Consider the following 18,488-nt stretch of genomic DNA (forward strand, 5'->3'; position numbering starts at 1 on the left):
TAAATCACACCAGCTTGTGTCCTGCCGAGAGGAATATACAGGTTCCTTAAAAGGGGTTGTTTACAAAAATTCGAATTAACTGGTGCCAAAAAGTGCCAGAGTTTGTAATTTATTTCTATTTAAAAAAAAAATCTTGTCTTCCAGTACTTATCAGCTGCTGTATGTCCTGCGGGAAGTGGTGTATTCTCTCCAGCCTGACACAGTGCTCTCTGCTGCCACCTCTGTCCATGTCAGGAACTGTCCAGAGCAGCAGCAAATCCCCATAGAAAACCTCTACTGCTCTGAACAGTTCCTGACATGGACAGAGGTGGCAGCAGAGAGCACTGTGTCAGACTGGAGAGAATACACCACTTCCTGCAGGACATACAGCAGCTGATAAGTACTGGAAGACTGGAAATATTTTAATACAAAGCTCTGGCACTTTATGGCACCAGTTGATTTAAAAGAAAAACTTTTAGTAGTGTTCACAGATCTATTACCGTATAGACAAGCCAGCCGTATCCCTAGGGTTGTGCACAATACGTTCTGTGAAACATGTCCTGAAATCTAATTAAAATCTATAAAATCTTTGCACTAGGACCATGTTTTAGATCTGTCCACAGTGTTCTGTGATCCATCACAAGAACCTAACCTGTTGACTGATCCTTACAGTGCACCTAACATAGAGGCACATAGTGATGCATCCATGTCTGCAAAAACTCATAGGAGGATAACAAATAGGCACTGGGTGGAGCACTGGGTGGAGCACTGGGTGGAGCACTGGGTGGAGCACTGGGTGGAGCCTGCCTAGAGGTTACCAGGCAATGCTTCAGTAAGAATGGATGGTGCATCTGTACACGGGTGGTGCATCTGTATGTTGCCTGTCTAAAACAGATCCATTGACTTCTATTGAAGCTTACGCTCCTCAAAAACAGATGGTATAAGCGCAGGTCCTTCTCTTTTGTGAACAGATTATTGGGCACAAACAAATCCACTCTAAAAATGGATGTATAAGTGATATTGAAATCAATAGGTCACTTTCACATGTGATCAGAATTACCAGGCTACATCACAGGTGTTTTTCTCATCATAAACAATCCAATGAAGCCTGGTAATGCGAACGAATAATGAAAACTGGTAATGCTGATCACATGATGAAACCTGGAAATGCTGACACCTGATGAATGCTGGTAATGCTGATCACATGATGAAGTCTGGTAATGCTGATCACATGATTAAGTCTGGTAATGCTGATGACATGATGAAGTCTGGAAGTGCTGATCACATGATGAAACCTGGAAATGCTGATCACATGATGAAGTCTTGTAATGCTGATCACATGATGAAGTCTGGAAGTGCTGATCACATGATGAAACCTGGAAATGCTGATCACATGATGAAGTCTTGTAATGCTGATCACATGATGAGGTCTGGTAATGCTGACATCTGATGAAGCCTGGTAATGCTGATCACATGATGAATGCTGGTAATGCTGACATCTGATGAAGCCTGGTAATGCTGATCACATGATTAATGCTAGTAATGCTGATCACATGATGAATTCAGGTTAGAGATGAGCGCAACTTAAGCATGCTCGAGCTAAAGAAGTTGGATGCAGACCTAGGGTGTCCAGGAAAACATGGATACACTGATAGGCGGATTACTTCTTCAGTGACGAGTAATAAAATGTCGAGACTTTCGGGTTCAGATGAATTCAAGAACGCTCGAGCTGCGCTCATTTCTAGTAACTAATTTCACAAATGCATTAATTCCCATAGTGACAAGGGCGGGGTCTGGAATGATACAATAGTCAATTAAGTGTGGTTGGATGGGCCAAGTGGACATGTGGACATAAGTCTTCTATTTTTTCACCCCTTCCATTGGAGGTAGTTTGGATTTCCCAATAAACATTCAATTTCTCCCCAACATAATTGCCAAATTTGATCAAATGTAATATATTTATTTACTAATAATTCTAATCATTTAAATACACAGGTCAGGTGATGATAGACTATTCACATTCTGACGCCCCCCAGGGACTGGCGACCACCATGTTTATAGTACAGCTGTCTTCTTGGTGGCAGAAACTGTAACCAGGGCTATTATGGTGTAGACCTTCTGATGACTGTTGCCCAGGACTATTGTTGAGCGAACTTCATGAAAGTGTCTGAATTTGGCAACTTCTCCAAACCTGAAAGCTCGGCATTTAACTCTTTGAGTTTGGAGAAGTTGGATGTCACCCTAGGGTGTCCTAAATAACTTGGCTAGAGCCATAGACTATGGGCTGTATCCAAGTTTTCCAGGCAGTGCTCAGGCTTCCTACCTTCTCCAGGTAAATGCCAGGTTTGGAGAAGTTGCCGAACCCGGACCCTTTTTTGATTTTGCTTAACCCTATCCATCGCCGAATCCCCTTAACAGACCATTGACAAATTCCTGGATTAAGAGATGATGGGCGACGTTTTCAGGTGAATTCTTTACAGACTGTCCACAATTAGTTTCAAGCTTGAAGTTTTATATGCAGAATAAATAATTGTTAGGAGGATAATCAAATCTGTAAGTCATTAACGTCTGGTTAGTAATAATGTGTAGATAAGTTCTGCTCCATCTGAGATGCATTCATCACTCCACCAGGAACCATGGTCAAGGCCACCACCGAGCCCCCATCTACCGATCCCAAGTATGCCACCTTTGGGATTCTGGATATTGTTGTGGTTGTGGCTTATTTTGGGTTTGTCCTTGCAGTTGGAATATGGGTAAGTCTGTAAGTATTGTCTCTAATATGTTTAGGTTAGATTTGATAAGATTCATTCCCTAACGATAGATGTCAGTACAAGGTTTGGATGTAAGTGCCATCAAACATTTCCGCTAACCATGTTTATGCCCTTATGGAGAAAACTTTCTTGCATTATTGCATTTGAATTTATTTTACAGTTTGGGTTGCCTTCTCGGCTAACACTATTGATATGCGCCTACGGCCATTGGGCAAGATTGGGAAAAGTTCTAGAGAGGAACTTTGTGCAACAGATCCCAATATTCACCAGCGGTGTCCAATATAGATGCAGTCACTGTGGTTCAAACTATTGTTCTCCAGATGTCTTAATCTGTGATCTTACCTTGGGTGGGCTCCTTGAATTTACCACTACATGAAGCGTCTTATCCCAAGTTCCAGCCATTGTGGCTGTCTAGAACCAGCAACCATGGGGCTTGGGTTTTTAAGGGTCACTCCCCCACCACTCCCAGCCTAAGGATCAAGGTCCATTTTATTGACTCACCATGCATGTTTGACCACATCCAGCAGTCCGCTACCCGCTCTGACCTCTACCTGTCTACAGTCGCTGACTCATCGCTGACCGCCATGACCTTTGCTCCATCTGGATACAATTTCTGCCCGCCAATCTGTTATTGCAACTTGGTGCCATCCGTTTTCTAACAGACGCTATGGATTGCCTGTGGGAAAATCCCTCTTGCAGAATTTAAAGTCTCAGCCTCCTAGTTTAGTCAAACCAAACCAACCCATTTGGGCCACATCTTCAGTGGGACTTGTTACCCTAGAGAGGTCAATGACTTTCTTGATAGATCATCTCATGCGTCACAATTGGTCAGTCTTATTCAGAGAACAGGATGAATCAGGAGTAGATTCAAAATGAAAACATTGGTCACATTTTAGGTAGCTCTTTCATTATAGAGATTCCTCAGTATGTAAATCTATGACATGTAGGTAATAGGACACTGACCATTTCTCCAACCCATTCTTTTTCAGTCATCTGTCCGTGCGAGTCGGGGAACAGTAGGAGGATATTTCCTAGCGGGAAGAACAATGACCTGGTGGCCTGTAAGGACTCTGCATAGTGCATTGATTTGTATAGATACATTAAACATCCATGGATGAGCCTTAAAGTGATGAAGGCAAATCAGGCAAATGAAGGCAAATTTACTGTAATGTTAAGCCTGATCACTGTAATGTTAAGCTCGATCACTGTAACGTTGTCTGATCACTGTAATGTTAAGCCCGATCACTGTAACGTTGTCTGATCACTGTAATGTTAAGCCCGATCACTGTAACGTTGTCTGATTACTGTAATGTTATGCTCGATCACTGTAATGTTAAGCCTAATCACTGTAATGTTAAGCCTGTTCACTGTAATGTTAAGCCTGATCACTGTAATGTTAAGCCCGATCACTGTAATGTTAAGCCTGGTCACTGTAATGTTAAACCTGATCACTGTAATGTTAAGCTCGATCACTGTAATATTAAGCTCGATCACTGTAATGTTAAGGCCGCTCACTGAAATGTTAAACCTGATCACTGTAATGTTAAGCCTGGTCACTGTAATGTTAAGGCTGCTCACTGTAATGTTAAACCTGATCACTGTAATGTTAAGCTCGATCACTGTAATATTAAGCTCGATCACTGTAATGTTAAGGCCGCTCACTTTAATGTTAAGCTCGATCACTGTAATGTTAAGCCCGATCACTGTAATGTTAAGCCCGATCACTGTAATGTTAAGCTCGATCACTGTAATGTTAAGCCCGATCACTGTAGACACTTCAGACCCGAAGCCTATGAGGCACTGGGATCTCTGTAACAGGCGCAGTGATATGACGTCATCACACTTGCCAGCGCATCCATCCCCCATAGGCTAATATTGTGTAGATGTGTTTTCCTGCCATGTTGAAGTGGCCTACCCATTATATTTTACCGATCAGCCGACAGCATAACAGCACACCGAGCAGGAGAAGGATATGTATTTTGGTCAGTATTTGGTCCTCATTCTGGATCTCATCGGGTCGGTAATTTTAGGCACAACCATGAGCGGGTTAAGAAAATTGCAATTTTTTTCCCATTATTGTTCTTCTCTGTCCAAAATAAGCTCCGAAATGAGGACCAAATGCTGACCAAAAAGTGTGAGCCTAGAGTAATGGAGGATATGGACACCAGGGTGGATACCATGATGCTGATGTTTTGTATCTTTCCTGCTAAACTAGAAAACCAAAATAATGATCCCAATTATGGAAGCAAACGACTATAGCGCTGTCTTAATCTTGCAGATCGGTGCTTCTTTGATGTCCAGCAATGTTGGCAGCGGCCTCTTTGTTGGGATGGCCGGAGCCGGAGCCGCAGGAGGTTTGGCAGTCGGAGGTTTTGAATGGAATGTAAGAAAATGTATTGATTGTAATATTTCCCGCTAACTTCTCATTTGCTATGTATAGTATAGGGTTATTATTGTGTTTTGGTAGGAAATCGTCTTACTAACGTTGTAGGTAACATTGTCTTAAAGACATATTTGACCCTCATGGTCACTAGATGTTTGCGTGCTTCATCTTTTGCAAGGCATCTTGGGTGCTGGTCGCCCTCGGATGGATCTTCGTACCTGTGTATATCGCCTCCGGAGTAGTCACTATGCCCGAGTACTTGGAAAAACGCTTTGGTGGCCACCGGATTCGGATTTACATGTCTGTCCTATCTCTCATCCTTTACATCTTTACTAAGATATCGGTAAGTGCGCTGGTAACTGGACAGAACCTTTAAATGGTTACAGTTATGTACTTTATTGGATTATGGAGTCAGTGGCTCAATGTGGGATAGCAGAAGTCCTCTAGTCTTCATTCCAGGTCCATCTCAGCATTACATTGATGTTGTTGTGGAACCTGTGGTACGGCCATTTCTCTGAATGACAGAACAGGGCTATGTGTTGCTCAGGCTACTGTGAGCAGTCTATATGACCTAAACATGCTACCATGGCCTGCATCATCTCCAGACTTTTCTAGCATATCTAGGATGTCATTGGTCACAGGTTGCAAAAGGATACTGAGAAATTGCATGATCATGAGCATTCAGTGTTCGTTACTAGGGTCAAGCATTTTCAAAGCATTTTTGACTCGAGTAATAAACCCCATTGAAGTCAATTGGAGACTTGAGCTTTTAACCAGGTGCCCCCTGGGCGGCAGAGGGGAGAGTGCCTGATTCACCAAAAATGTTACTGGGGGTCAGACTTTATTATACAGTTAGCGTACCGATAGCTTTGTATAAACGCGATCCCTGGGTATTCTGATTGCTTTCTTCCCCCGCCAGCTTCTTTTGTGTATATTTACTTACGCCAGCATGTTTTCCTTCCAATGATGCTGTTGAAAATGAGAAACAACAACATGGTGTGATAAGTAAATAGACACAAAAGAAGCTGGAAGGTGAGGAAGCACTTAGCATAGGCGGTGATCATGTCTATGCAGGATGTGCAAGAAGACTTACACATTGATCTAAGCACCAAAAGGTGCTCGATTGAACATCAGTGTTGAGCACCCTGATACTTGATCTAGCACCATGTTCAGAAGGGAATGTTCGCTCAATACTATTGAGGGGATATTCCACTCAAACATAACTTTTGATATGTTGCTGCCCATAGCGAGACTAATAATTCCTTCCATACTTGTTATTATCTTTTCAGTCTCCTTCCCCCAGTTCTCAGCTGCTGCTTTCTGCTGAAGACACAAAAATCTGTGAGTAAGCTTTTCTCTCTATGCCCCCTTCCTTCTAAACAAGTCCCTGGCAGGCTTTATCTGCAACATTGTAGCTTATTTATAACGCTAGGAGGGATAATCTGAGGGTTAATCACGTTGCTAATGAACTCACTGTGAATAATCCTCCTGGCATCGCAAAGAAGCTACAATGTTGCAGATAAAGCCTGTCAGGGAGTTGTTTACATCAGCCATCTCAGAAGGGAGGGGGAGGAGGGGGAGGCAGAGAGAAAAGCTCATACAGATATGTTTGTGCCTTCAGCAGAAAGCAGCAGCAAAGAACTGGGGGAAGGAGACTGAATAGATAATAACAAGTATGAAAGGAAATGTTAGTCTCACCATGGGCAGCAACATATCAAAAGTTATGTTTGATGTGGAGTACCCCTTTAATAATCTCAATGATAGTGTGCCAAGGCCTATACGTGTGAGTGTTTCTGCACATGGTACTCATACTCCATGCTTAACAAATCCAGGTGTTTTAAATATTTTCTTTCCATTTTTTCATATGATTACATGTAGATCGTTCTTGTGATTTCCACAATTCCACGCCTTTCCTTTAATTTTGAGTTGTGGAATTGATGGTAACATCCTTGTTGCTTTCTTTCATTTCTCTTTTTGCTGCAGACGGATATTTATTCCGGAGCGCTCTTCATCCAGGTGTCTCTGGGTTGGAACATTTACCTGGCAACAGTTATATTACTAGTAGTCACAGCCATCTACACTGTCGCTGGTAACTATCTTTATAATGTATCTTGTGTATGTAACGCTGGCTGGGGAGAAGCCATTTCCTTCCTAAACAGAATGGGTAGGGTCTACAAAATCACTGAAATGCAGAAAATTGGTGCCATACCCCCAAAGTAATAATTTTTAATTCTGAGTAACATGTAGAACAGATGAAACAAATAGAATATGAGAAAACATAATGAGAAACAACTGAATATGTCATATTATTAGTTACTGTACAGTATAGCAGCAGTGTATAGCTGAGTGTGAGTGCAGGAACATTATAGCAGCAGTGTGTATAGCTGAGTGTGAGTGCAGGCACATTATAGCAGCAGTGTGTATAGCTGAGTGTGAAAGCAGGCACAATATAGCAGCAGTGTGTATAGCTGAGTGTAAGTGCAGGCACATTATAACAGCAGTGTGTATAGCTAAATGTAAGTGCAGACACATTAGAGCAGCAGTGTGTATAGCTGAGTGTGAGTGCAGGCACGTTATAGTAGCAGTGTGTATAGCTGAGTGTGAAAGCAGGTACAATATAGCAGCAGTGTGTATAGCTGAGTGTAACATTATAACAGCAGTGTGTTTAGCTAAATGTAAGTGCAGACACATAAGAGTAGCAGTGTGTATAGCTGAGTGTGAAAGCAGGCACATTATAGCAGCAGCAGTGTGTATAGCTGAGTGTAAGTGCAGGACCATTATAGCAGCAGTGTGTATAGCTGAGTGTAAGTGCATGCACATTATAGCAGCAGTGTGTATAGCTGAGTGTGAGTGCAGGCACATTATAGCAGCAGCAGTGTGTATAGCTGAGTGTAAGTGCATGCACATTATAGCAGCAGTGTGTATAGCTGAGTGTGAGTGCAGGCACATTAGAGCAGCAGTGTATAGCTGAGTGTAAGTGCAGGCACATTATAGCAGGAATGGAGAGGATTGGAAACAGGGCTGACAGAGACTGCAGGGACTATGAAGAAGGAAGGAAGGGAATCTGCTATAATTTGAAAAGTGAGGGAGACTTCCTTGGTCAGAGTACAGGCCAGAAGACCCCTCAATGCAGACTACGCCCCTCCCCCACTCCCCCTCCCACCCAGTACAGGGAGCTCTTAAACCAAAGCAATGCTCTTAAACCAAGTCTCAATTTTGAAAAACTTTGAGCTCTTCTTGCAAAACGCTCTTAAACCAAGTTACGCTTAAAGGGGTTATCCAGCGCTACAAAAACATGGCCACTTTTCCCCCTACTGTTGTCTCCAGTTCAGGTGCAGTTTGCAATTAAGCTCCATTTACTTCAATGGAACTGAGTTTCAAAACCCCACCCAATCTGGAGACAACAGTAGGGGGAAGTGGCCATGTTTTTGTAGCGCTGGATAATCCCTTTAAACCAAGGTACCACTGTATATCCAATAGTATAGAACATATTGTATTACTATCTTTTGAGTTTAGAACATGTGAGTTCTGTGTAAGTTTTCATGTGTTATGTTGTATTAAACAGGTGGACTCACTGCAGTCATCTACACAGACACCCTGCAAACCGTCATCATGGTGGTGGGCGCCCACATCCTCATGTTCATATGTAAGTTTACCAATGTTTATACTTTTATTACCTTCATAGCGGCTTAAAGTTCTGCACATCAAATATATTCTTGAAATAGGATACTCTTTTTTGTTTTTGATAAATTTTATTTTTACATTATAAATGCATATATATTTTACAAATCAACTGGTATCAAAAACTTCGGCAGATTTCTATTTAAAATTATCATTAATTATTTCTATTTAAAGATCTACAGTCTCCCAGTACTTATCAGCTGCTGTATGTCCTGCAGGAAATGGTGTATTCTTACCAGTCTGACACAGTGCTCTCTGCTGCCACCTCTGTCCATGTTAGGAACTGTCCAGATCAGGAGAGGTTTTCTATGGGGATTTGCTGCTGCTCTGGACAGTTCCTGACATGGACAGAGGTGGCAGCAGAGAGCATTGTGTCAGACTGGAGAGACTACACCACTTCCTGCAGGACATACAGAAGCTGGTAAGTACAGGAAGACTGGAGATTTTTAAATAAACTTAATTTACAAATCTACATAACTTTCTGGTTACACCTCATCCCATTTACTCTTGATATAGTTGTATATCAAATACATATAGAACCTTAGAAATTAAGTATTGTCATGTCTGAATGGGGTGGGGGTGTAATCAATCCGTAATCTCAATATTATAACCTGAGCCAACAGTAAAGCTCTAAGAATAATTACATTGTCCTTCATCCGTGTATTTATACAATCACGGATTGTGCAAATTGCGCAGCAGAATATTCTTAATTTTTGAAAAAAAAATATTATTTAAATTGACGAAATAAAGACTTGGTTGCAGTGTACACACCCTTGGAGCAATAACTCATTAGTTTATATTTACCTTAATTTTTTAGCTTTTGTCAAAATTGGCTGGTACCCAGGACTGGTAGAGAAATACATGCAGGCCATCCCGAAAAGAATCGTTCCCAATACAACCTGCCACCTGCCCCGCGCTGACGCTTTCCACATGCTTCGTGACCCCATCACTGGAGACCTGCCCTGGCCCGGCCTTATATTTGGTCTGACTATAATAGCCACTTGGGTTTGGTGCACTGACCAGGTGAGTCACAGACACGCGGCTTCCTCAAAAACACCATAAAAGTTAAGGCCGCGCTTTAATAATAAAATCATTAAACAATTTTTGGGGACTCAAGGGAAAAATTTTCCATGTCAAAAATTAAAAAAAAGTAGTGTATTCTCTCCAGTCTGACACAGTGCTCTCTGCTGCCACCTCTGTCCATGTCAGGAACTGTCCAGAGCAGGAGAGGTTTTCTATGGGGATTTGCTGCTGCTCTGGACAGTTCCTGACATGGACAGAGGTGGCAGCAGAGAGCACTGTGTCAGACTGGAGGGAATACACCACTTCCTGCAGGACATACAGCAGCTGATAAATATGGGAAGACTTAAGATTTTAAAACATAAGTAAATTACAAATCTATATAATTTTCTGGTACAGGTTGATTCATAGAAATGTTTGCCAGAGTTCCCCTTTAAGGAAGATAAATGCTTAAAATAAAATACTTAAAACTGGATACAGCACACAGGTTTCAGGTTGTATCTATGTGGAAAATATATTCCAGGTAATTGTGCAGAGATCTCTGGCAGCAAAGAACTTATCCCATGCCAAAGGGGGCTCCATTGTCGGGGGGTACCTGAAAATCCTGCCCACCTTCTTTGTGGTGCTGCCTGGAATGATCAGCAGAGCCTTATACCCAGGTAAGGTACTTATGATGCTTTGTCTTCATAGACCTTTTATAAGTTTTACATTAGCTATTGTAGTGAGATTGTAAATTTTGGGGGAAATTTTTCAAGGGATTTGCGCCTATTTTTAGGTGAATAATTAGAATTTTTTGCCCATTTTTGTTCTCAGTTTTATTTATGAACAAGTATCCGACAGGCAAAAATATTTGATAGATTTATAGACTTTTTTTTTTTGTGTTCACCCAAAAATTAACATAATCCCGTATTTGCACCTAATTTATAATTTGCGACTTTTTAAAAAGTCCCAAAAACTGTCGCAGGCCGACATCTGGTCAGTATTAGGTGACTTGGTGACTTTTTACATTTGCGCATTTACTATGACAGGGCGACTTTTCCATATATCACACACAATATATTGGAGCAAAATAAACACCGACCCACATTAGAATTGTCGCACACATTAGACTCTTTAGTAAATGTCCCCCTATGTATTTTTTTTTTTTTTTCCGAAAAAACATCAGACTCGCTGTCCAGGCGATCTATGTCTCGCGCCGCAGATCAACCCTATTCATGTGAATAGAAATAGGCTGTGTTGGATTGATTTAAAGTGTTGGTTTAGGGATAGGTGAGTAGTTCGCCATAATGGCTTATAAATATGGTGACCCAGCTCGCCAACCTTACTGAGTGTCCTCTGCAGATGAAATCGGATGTGTTCACCCTGAAGAATGTCGGAAATACTGCGACATTGATGTGAGCTGCTCAAATACGGCCTATCCCAAGCTGGTCATAACACTCATGCCCGTCGGTGAGATGTCACTTTATTATCTATAATGGGGGGGAGGCTAAATTATTACATGTACCATTGGGATGTATTGTTGGACACAAAAATACATTTGTCTCATTCTCATTCTTCAGGCCAATATCCTGTGTGGTGTACATCCTATAATAAATCTCCTGTTGCTGTGACACTAAAGCCAGGAACTCAGCCAAGTCCAATTTCCTCCTACTATGTGGGAAGGATTATAATCAAGAAAGTTCAATGTGGGGTAGATAAAGTTGGCTGAACCTCTGGCTAGAGTGTACAACAAGGAACAGGCTATCCATTACAGCATATACACCAGATAGTTTGTACAAGGAAAACATGAAACTTTACCCATATACAGTCATCTATTAGACAGTGGAAAATACATTTCATAATCAGACAACCCCTTTAAAGTGCCATTTAAAACTTTTTGCAAAAATTAATAGTCAAAGGAGCTTCCTTCGGTTCTCGCCAAGCTTTTTTCCTACCTCCCTTTCTCACTTCTAATCTGTTCATTATGAAGAAAAAGTCATCTACATCACAGAGAAGCAGAGTGAAGATGGGTTTGCCCTGCCCATTATAGCCTATGGAGAGTGGAGGGGCTGAGGGGGATGAGTAAGCAGGAAGAGGAGACAAACAGCCTGTGCAGTGTGCAGACTTTGAGGATTTACATGTTAGACTGCTCATTGCTAGTCTGGGAAATTCTAAAGGTTTGCTACAGAGAGGTGGGATTGAAAGCTGTTTTTTTAGGATGTATATAGTGTATAGGGGGCAGCACAGAGGCTAGTCTGGATCCACACTGCAGCTGAGCATAGCTGACACAGAGGTGGGGGTAACCAGAGGGAAAATGGCATATACTATACTGGTCTGAGGCCAGAATCCTTCCCAGTCACCTTCTATATTCCCCAGCACATTTTATTACGCTCTTTGTTATATTTCTATAGGGAATCAGGCCATACAGTCCTCTAAATGAATCCTCATTTTTTTATTTTTTTCCCTCTTTTAGGATTGAAGGGGTTAATGATAGCAGTCATTTTGGCCGCTCTTATGAGTTCTCTCACGTCCATCTTCAATAGTGCCAGTACTATATTCACTCTCGATATCTGGATACGTATACGCAAGAAAGCCACCGAACAAGAGCTAATGATTGTCGGCAGGTACAGTACAGGGGCTCAGGTTACATACTATAAAAATATTAGGATGGCTGGTATATACAGTGATCCATTCCATCAGGTGCATTGTATTACCTCCTAAAAGAAAGAGGGATGGAAGACCCCTTCTCTGTATTGCACACCTACACCATGGAGTGCCATCTAGGGGAAAGGGGAGGGATAATTTTTTTTGGTTAAAAAAAATCAAAGAATTTTAGATGCATGCACGTAACCAAAAAAAAAAAAAGATCTCAATCTTTTACTCTCTGGCATGAAAGTAAATATACTCAGACATTGAGGTCCAGTACTTGGGTCATATTAAAATATCCAGCCCTTTATTCCATTAGGTCCATAAAATAAAGCAAGGTTAAAATATGGGGGTGTTGAATCGTGCTGCATGGGTGCAGATGGCAAAAAGTTCAATCATTTCTGCACCAACACCTGTCTTGCCTAAAAAAATAAAAAAAATCCACCTTTTTGCCATCTGGATGAACCAAAGATGTCCACCTGAAGTGACGATAAATAATGTCCGGGGTTGTAGACATCCCCGAATGTCTCCAGGTAAGTAACCCTTCATAGGCGCCAAAGGGAAGGGAACATTTCTGAACATACACTGAAGCGACTGGGAAAGCCCATTGAAAAAAACACTTTAGCCAGGATTAACCTAAAGCTCGCCCATTTGTGTGCCGGAACGTCATCAAAAATTTGGATGGTGGTCATGAGCAGAAATTACGGTGTATGAGTTGAAGCACAACGTGAAGCTCCCGAATCTGTAACACACACACACCTACAGGTACCTTATTATATGGACCCTCTTAGGTCAGTTGTTACCCCGGTACCCTCTTTAGCCACACACCAGCGTATGGGAGGTGTATGTCCTACCAGGGCTTAGTAGATATTTGAAAGACTGGATTTACCATCATGGGTTATGGGTTGTCCATAGAGAGCCATCTCCTAATCCTTGCTTTCCTCCGTAGAGTCTTTGTTGTGGTACTTGTGGTTATCAGTATTCTGTGGATCCCCATCATTCAGGCAGGAAATAGTGGTTTGCTCTTTGACTATATGCAGTCGGTCACCAGTTACCTCTCTCCGCCTGTTACCGCTATATTTATTCTGGGCATTTTCATGAAGAGAGTCAATGAACCGGTGAGTGTCTGCTGGAAATTTCCATTGTATCTGTTGTATGTACTACCCCAAACTAAATGTGTGACATCTGTTGACAGGGAGCTTTCTGGGGTCTCCTTATCGGCTTGGTGGTGGGATTGGTCCGAATGACTATGGATTTTATGTATAGAGCTCCAAATTGTGGGGAAGAGGACACCAGACCTTCAGTGCTTAAGAACGTCCATTACTTGTACTTTGCAATTCTTCTATTTGGACTGACATCGATAATTTGCGTTGTGATCAGTTTATGCACAGAAGCCATACCCGATGATGAGGTACGGGTATAGTCTATATGACAACACTATGAATCAGTGCTAACTTTCAAATATGTATGTTCTACTTAAGGGGATTCCCTTATGACAGCCCCTGTTCATATAACCTATTAAGAATTCCCCTTCCCCCATGAATGAAAGCCTCTAGCCTCTAGCAAGGTGATTCTGGAAAAACGACAGTTTTTTTTTTTTTAATTGAGTTAAGGTGCATTAAAAATAAAGTAGAAAGTATACTCACCATGCACCTACACTGCTGCCATTACGATGGTCCTCGCTTCTTCCTGCTGCTTCCTGTTCCATCTGACAGTTCGACACGGTAAGAAATGCCCGCTCCGCCAGTGATTGCCTGCAGGATTGACACGTCCAATGAAGCAGAAGGCGGAGAGGAGCACAGACCAGGCTCCGTGAGAACAGCAGTGTTTGTTTTTTTTCAACGCTCATAGACCTCTTTTAGCTGTCCATGTACTACATGGACAAATATGTATTTGATTGGTCAATTATTATTATTTATATCCACTAAGCAATAGAGACTTGACACTAGACAAATGAATTACCAGGATAAGACACTACACTGTTGGTTCGTCATGGACTGGGTGCTGTACGACTGTCTTAGTAACCATAGCTTACTTTTTGAGATTGGGTCATGAGGAGCTCGGCTCTAGGATTCTGCCTCACCAGGAGACTTCACAATGGATCCATCATTCACCACAATCTTGACTGTCAATCCTTTCATTCTTGAAAACTTGACTTTGATATTTCCTCAGATTCATGCAAAGTCTTTATAGTTCATGAATTGCTAAAAATATTAACTTCTTTGTGCACTTTTTATTGTTCCAAGCTTGGTCGAATGACTTGGTGGACTAGAAAAAGACCAGATCAAAGAGTTGAAATAGATCTTTCCAAGGACCTTGCTGTAACATCTCCAAATATTCCAGCTGTCGAGAAAGAGCCAGGTGATATGGATTTATTCTCTGTGGGTTTGGGATCCTCCACAAAACAAACAATGACCTCCGTTACCAAGTATGAGATGCAATATTTCAAATTTTAAGGGTCCTTATGGTTTGAAAAAAAAATTGGGTACATCACAGAAACATGTCATAAGCTTTGATTGGTTAAGAGCCCCGCCAATTGTTAGAACAAGCCAAGAGAGGCAAACTCCCCACCTTGTTGAAGGAGTGATATTTTATAGACTTTGTCTTCTGCAGCAAGACAAGGAGACAATTGTTCTAGTCATTGGTGGGGTCTGAACAGTTCACAACCAATCGCTCGGGCAGCATAAAAATAAAACAAAAATACATACTTACCTACCCCCTTTCCCATGATGGTCCCCCATAGCTCCACTTCAGCTTTTTTTGGTTCCCCCAAATTCTTCTTTCCTTCATGTTTCCGAGTTCAGAGGTAGGAGTAGGACCTGCTCACAAACAGCAATGGCCTATCTTGGCTAGTGATTGACTGAGCGGACAGGTACTGCTTTGAGCTTTTATCTTGAGAAGAAGAAGACAGGAGCATTGGAGAACCAGAAGGAGTTGAACTGGAACTACAAGGGACTGGGGTGGTTAAGTAGGTAGGTAGGTATAGTATTATGTCGTCCTGGCAATAACTAATTTATACAACAAAATTGGGAATCCATTAAAGTCATGGACCCTTACAATGTTCTGTCTTATCTTGGTGGACTGGGCATGAATATTGCTATCGCACCATTACATTTGATTTTTTTAAATCCCTCTCTCTCTCTCTGAGGGGGTGGGGAGCCAAGAAATGTTAACAACTGAGGTAGATTACTTTCAAAAAATAAAAATTAAAAAAATAAACTGTGTATACCTCCAGAAAGAAACTTACTGCCACAAGCTGAAATTCTACTAGTCAACTCTTCAGGAGCTGTACACGATGAGAAAACAAGTAACGATGGTAAGTACACCGATTATTTATTCTACAGACCCCTGCTTTAGAAGTGCAGTTACAAACTGTGACATTCCAATTAATGGCAGTATTATACCCAATATACTATTCACCTGACAGCATCCACCCCGATCAGCTTTACCCAGACCCCCTGAGATAGTCAGAGGTTAGTGGTGTACACTCTAATATTAGTTTATAAATTATAATTCCACCTCTCAAGGAGATCTGAACATAGCCAAAGCTGCTGGGTGGCTGGGTGGGTAAGAGCTCAGTAATAGGACCCCTCTGAACCCCAAAAGTTTTATAAAATCACAATTACACTTTAAGGCTATGTTCACACACAGAATTTCTGTCTGGCTTTTTTTCTACCAAAAACCAAAATCAGAAGTGAAATTATAATGGAAAGATTTGCCCAATTTCTGTGTTTTCAACCCACTCCTGGTTTTGGTTGATAAGTCTGACCAAAAGACTGATGGAAATTCTATGTGTGAACTTAGCCTAAAGATGGTATTCCAAAATACATGCCACCATTTTCCAATAATAGAGGATCCTGTTACTGTGCAGGAGAAACTGGAGAACGTGGCTCCAAATCCGTAATTGAAAGAGATACATGACTAAGTACATCCCCTAACCAACCAACCCACCCATCCCCATCTCTTCTCAGCTTTGTGCTTTTCTGTTGTCTACTTAACAGTTGGGATGCCGTACTATTCGGTTTCTGCAATGGTCTTAGAACCAAAACAGTATGCATTGACTCCCTCCAGCCGCAGAACTTGGATACAGCCCTAAAGAGTCCTGGAAAACTAGGGCTGAATCCAATTTTTGCAGCCAAGTTTAGTCAAATGCAGAACGTTCAAGTTTGGCGAACGCTGCCGAACCCAAAGAGTTTACCATCTCTGCTCAACACTATTCAGTTCCAGTAAGTGTTGATTTTGTCTACCATCATCTTACAGCTCCGTCACATTCCTGGTGGAAAAAGTTGTATTTCTGGTTCTGCGGTATATCAACACAGCCAGAAGCCAAACTGTCCAAAGAAGAAGAGATGAAGTTGCAGAGAAAGTTGACCAGTATTGAAGAGAAGCCATTATGGAGGGACGTGTGCAATATCAACGCCATCATCCTCCTCCTCATCAATGTTTTCCTATGGGGTTACTTTGGATAAACTACCATGAGCAGGAAGACCTATGCTCGAAAAAACGCCACAGCCAGAGCCGTCGTCTCCGAACTTGGATCTACTACAACTTTTATTTAAACCCCAAGTGGTGCAATGGTTTTCTAAAGAATTTCTAGCTAAAATTTATAGACATCCATCACATACATACGTTGTTCAATTGTTTCCTTCACTGGAATCCATCTTAAGAAGTCAAAAGACTCTGTACGTGAGACACCAACGACAATGTACACCAGGATGTTCATCCATCGGAGTCATGGATGAAAATAGCCGATTTACAGTAGTTATATTTTAAGAAATTTGAAACGGAACTGTTTGGTGAATCTATTGCACACGGGGCGCTGAGAAGGAAGGTATATTTCTTGCCTTCATCCTTGGCACTGTTTCCATTAATGTAATTGTGTTTCCAGTAAGGCCGTTAGCAGCACTGGGGATGGGGCTTTAGCCTCCAGAGCACCGTTCCGGCATGCCCCTTGCTGGCCCGCTCCATTGATAGTCATTAGAAAGGGTGGGCCGGCTGGGGGCGGATTTACTGCTCCCCATGCCCGCGCTGCACCCATTGGCACCCTCCAGCTCTCAGCTCTTCTACCTCATGACCTGGTTGATGTATGCCCCACGCAGCCAGTCAGTGACCGGGACGGGACACTGCTGCAGTCACTTCTCCTTTAATGCAATAAGGGACCGAGTATTATAGCGCACCTCTTAGTAAAGCCGGCAGGCCCTGTGTCTGGTGCAGACATTGTGCAAAAGATTTTTGCCTGTAAATTAGGTCGCCTTTACACAGAGAGATTTATCTATCCAATTTTTTAAGCAAAATCCAGGAAGCCACACACACACACATTCCCGCCCATCAGGCAAGTCCCGCCCATCAGAGTGCGTCGTTAAAAAATATCCCCCTATATATCTGTAAATCTACACTATAGCTATATATCTATATATACACCAGCCAAATGAATGTTTTTGCAAATATATCTAACTTAACGATTCCTACCACTATAACTATATTAGAAATATCGTTTTAAGTTATCCCACACCCAGGTATCCACCTCTGCCGTGAACATTGACTCCCCGAAAGCAGAGAAGCAGTCAGTAATGAGGGAGGATATACTGCCCCGCTCGCACCCTTTGCCTCTATGCCGCTGGGTCCCTAAATAACTGGAAAACAAACTGTTTAAAAATATATTAACATAGAAATATATATGTTTTGTCCAAATTCAACAAGAAATCTAAAACTTTAAATAGAAATTGATGAACACAGTTTCCTATATTTTCAATTTACTTTGTGCATCAATGTCCTGTATACTGTCTGTGTATATGATGTGATGCTTTGGAGCTGTATCATAAAGAAATGAAAAGCTTTATTAAAGTGGTATTCCATCCATTAAAAGCAGCATCCCATTTAGTGTCTGATTGTGGAATGGTGGGTCGGCAAACCCTTATGATCACATGGGCAATGAGGAAGCATTGAAAAGATTCTATTAAATGAGACATAAGCCTCAAAGAAAACCAGGCAATGTACCCTACCGATTCTGCCTGCACCTGTGTATACAA

The 18,488-nt window shown here is 41.8% G+C and overlaps 1 protein-coding gene across 1 annotated transcript; it reads left to right on the top strand.

Moving 5' to 3' along the window:
• The first annotated feature begins 2,608 nt into the window (after positions 1-2,608).
• Positions 2,609-18,242, top strand: LOC138799865 (sodium/glucose cotransporter 4-like). The gene is made up of 15 exons (XM_069981576.1): positions 2,609-2,732; positions 3,740-3,811; positions 5,029-5,133; positions 5,312-5,476; positions 7,117-7,222; positions 8,699-8,779; positions 9,632-9,837; positions 10,358-10,493; positions 11,176-11,283; positions 12,287-12,437; positions 13,409-13,577; positions 13,655-13,870; positions 14,706-14,820; positions 15,695-15,775; positions 16,720-18,242. The coding sequence occupies exons 1-15, from the start codon at positions 2,616-2,618 to the stop codon at positions 16,926-16,928; spliced, it is 2,037 nt and encodes a 678-aa protein (XP_069837677.1). The 5' UTR covers positions 2,609-2,615; the 3' UTR covers positions 16,929-18,242.
• Positions 18,243-18,488: the final 246 nt, after the last annotated feature.

Source organism: Dendropsophus ebraccatus, chromosome 8, assembly GCF_027789765.1.
Source record: "Dendropsophus ebraccatus isolate aDenEbr1 chromosome 8, aDenEbr1.pat, whole genome shotgun sequence".
In the NCBI taxonomy this organism is placed as follows: domain Eukaryota; kingdom Metazoa; phylum Chordata; class Amphibia; order Anura; family Hylidae; genus Dendropsophus; species Dendropsophus ebraccatus.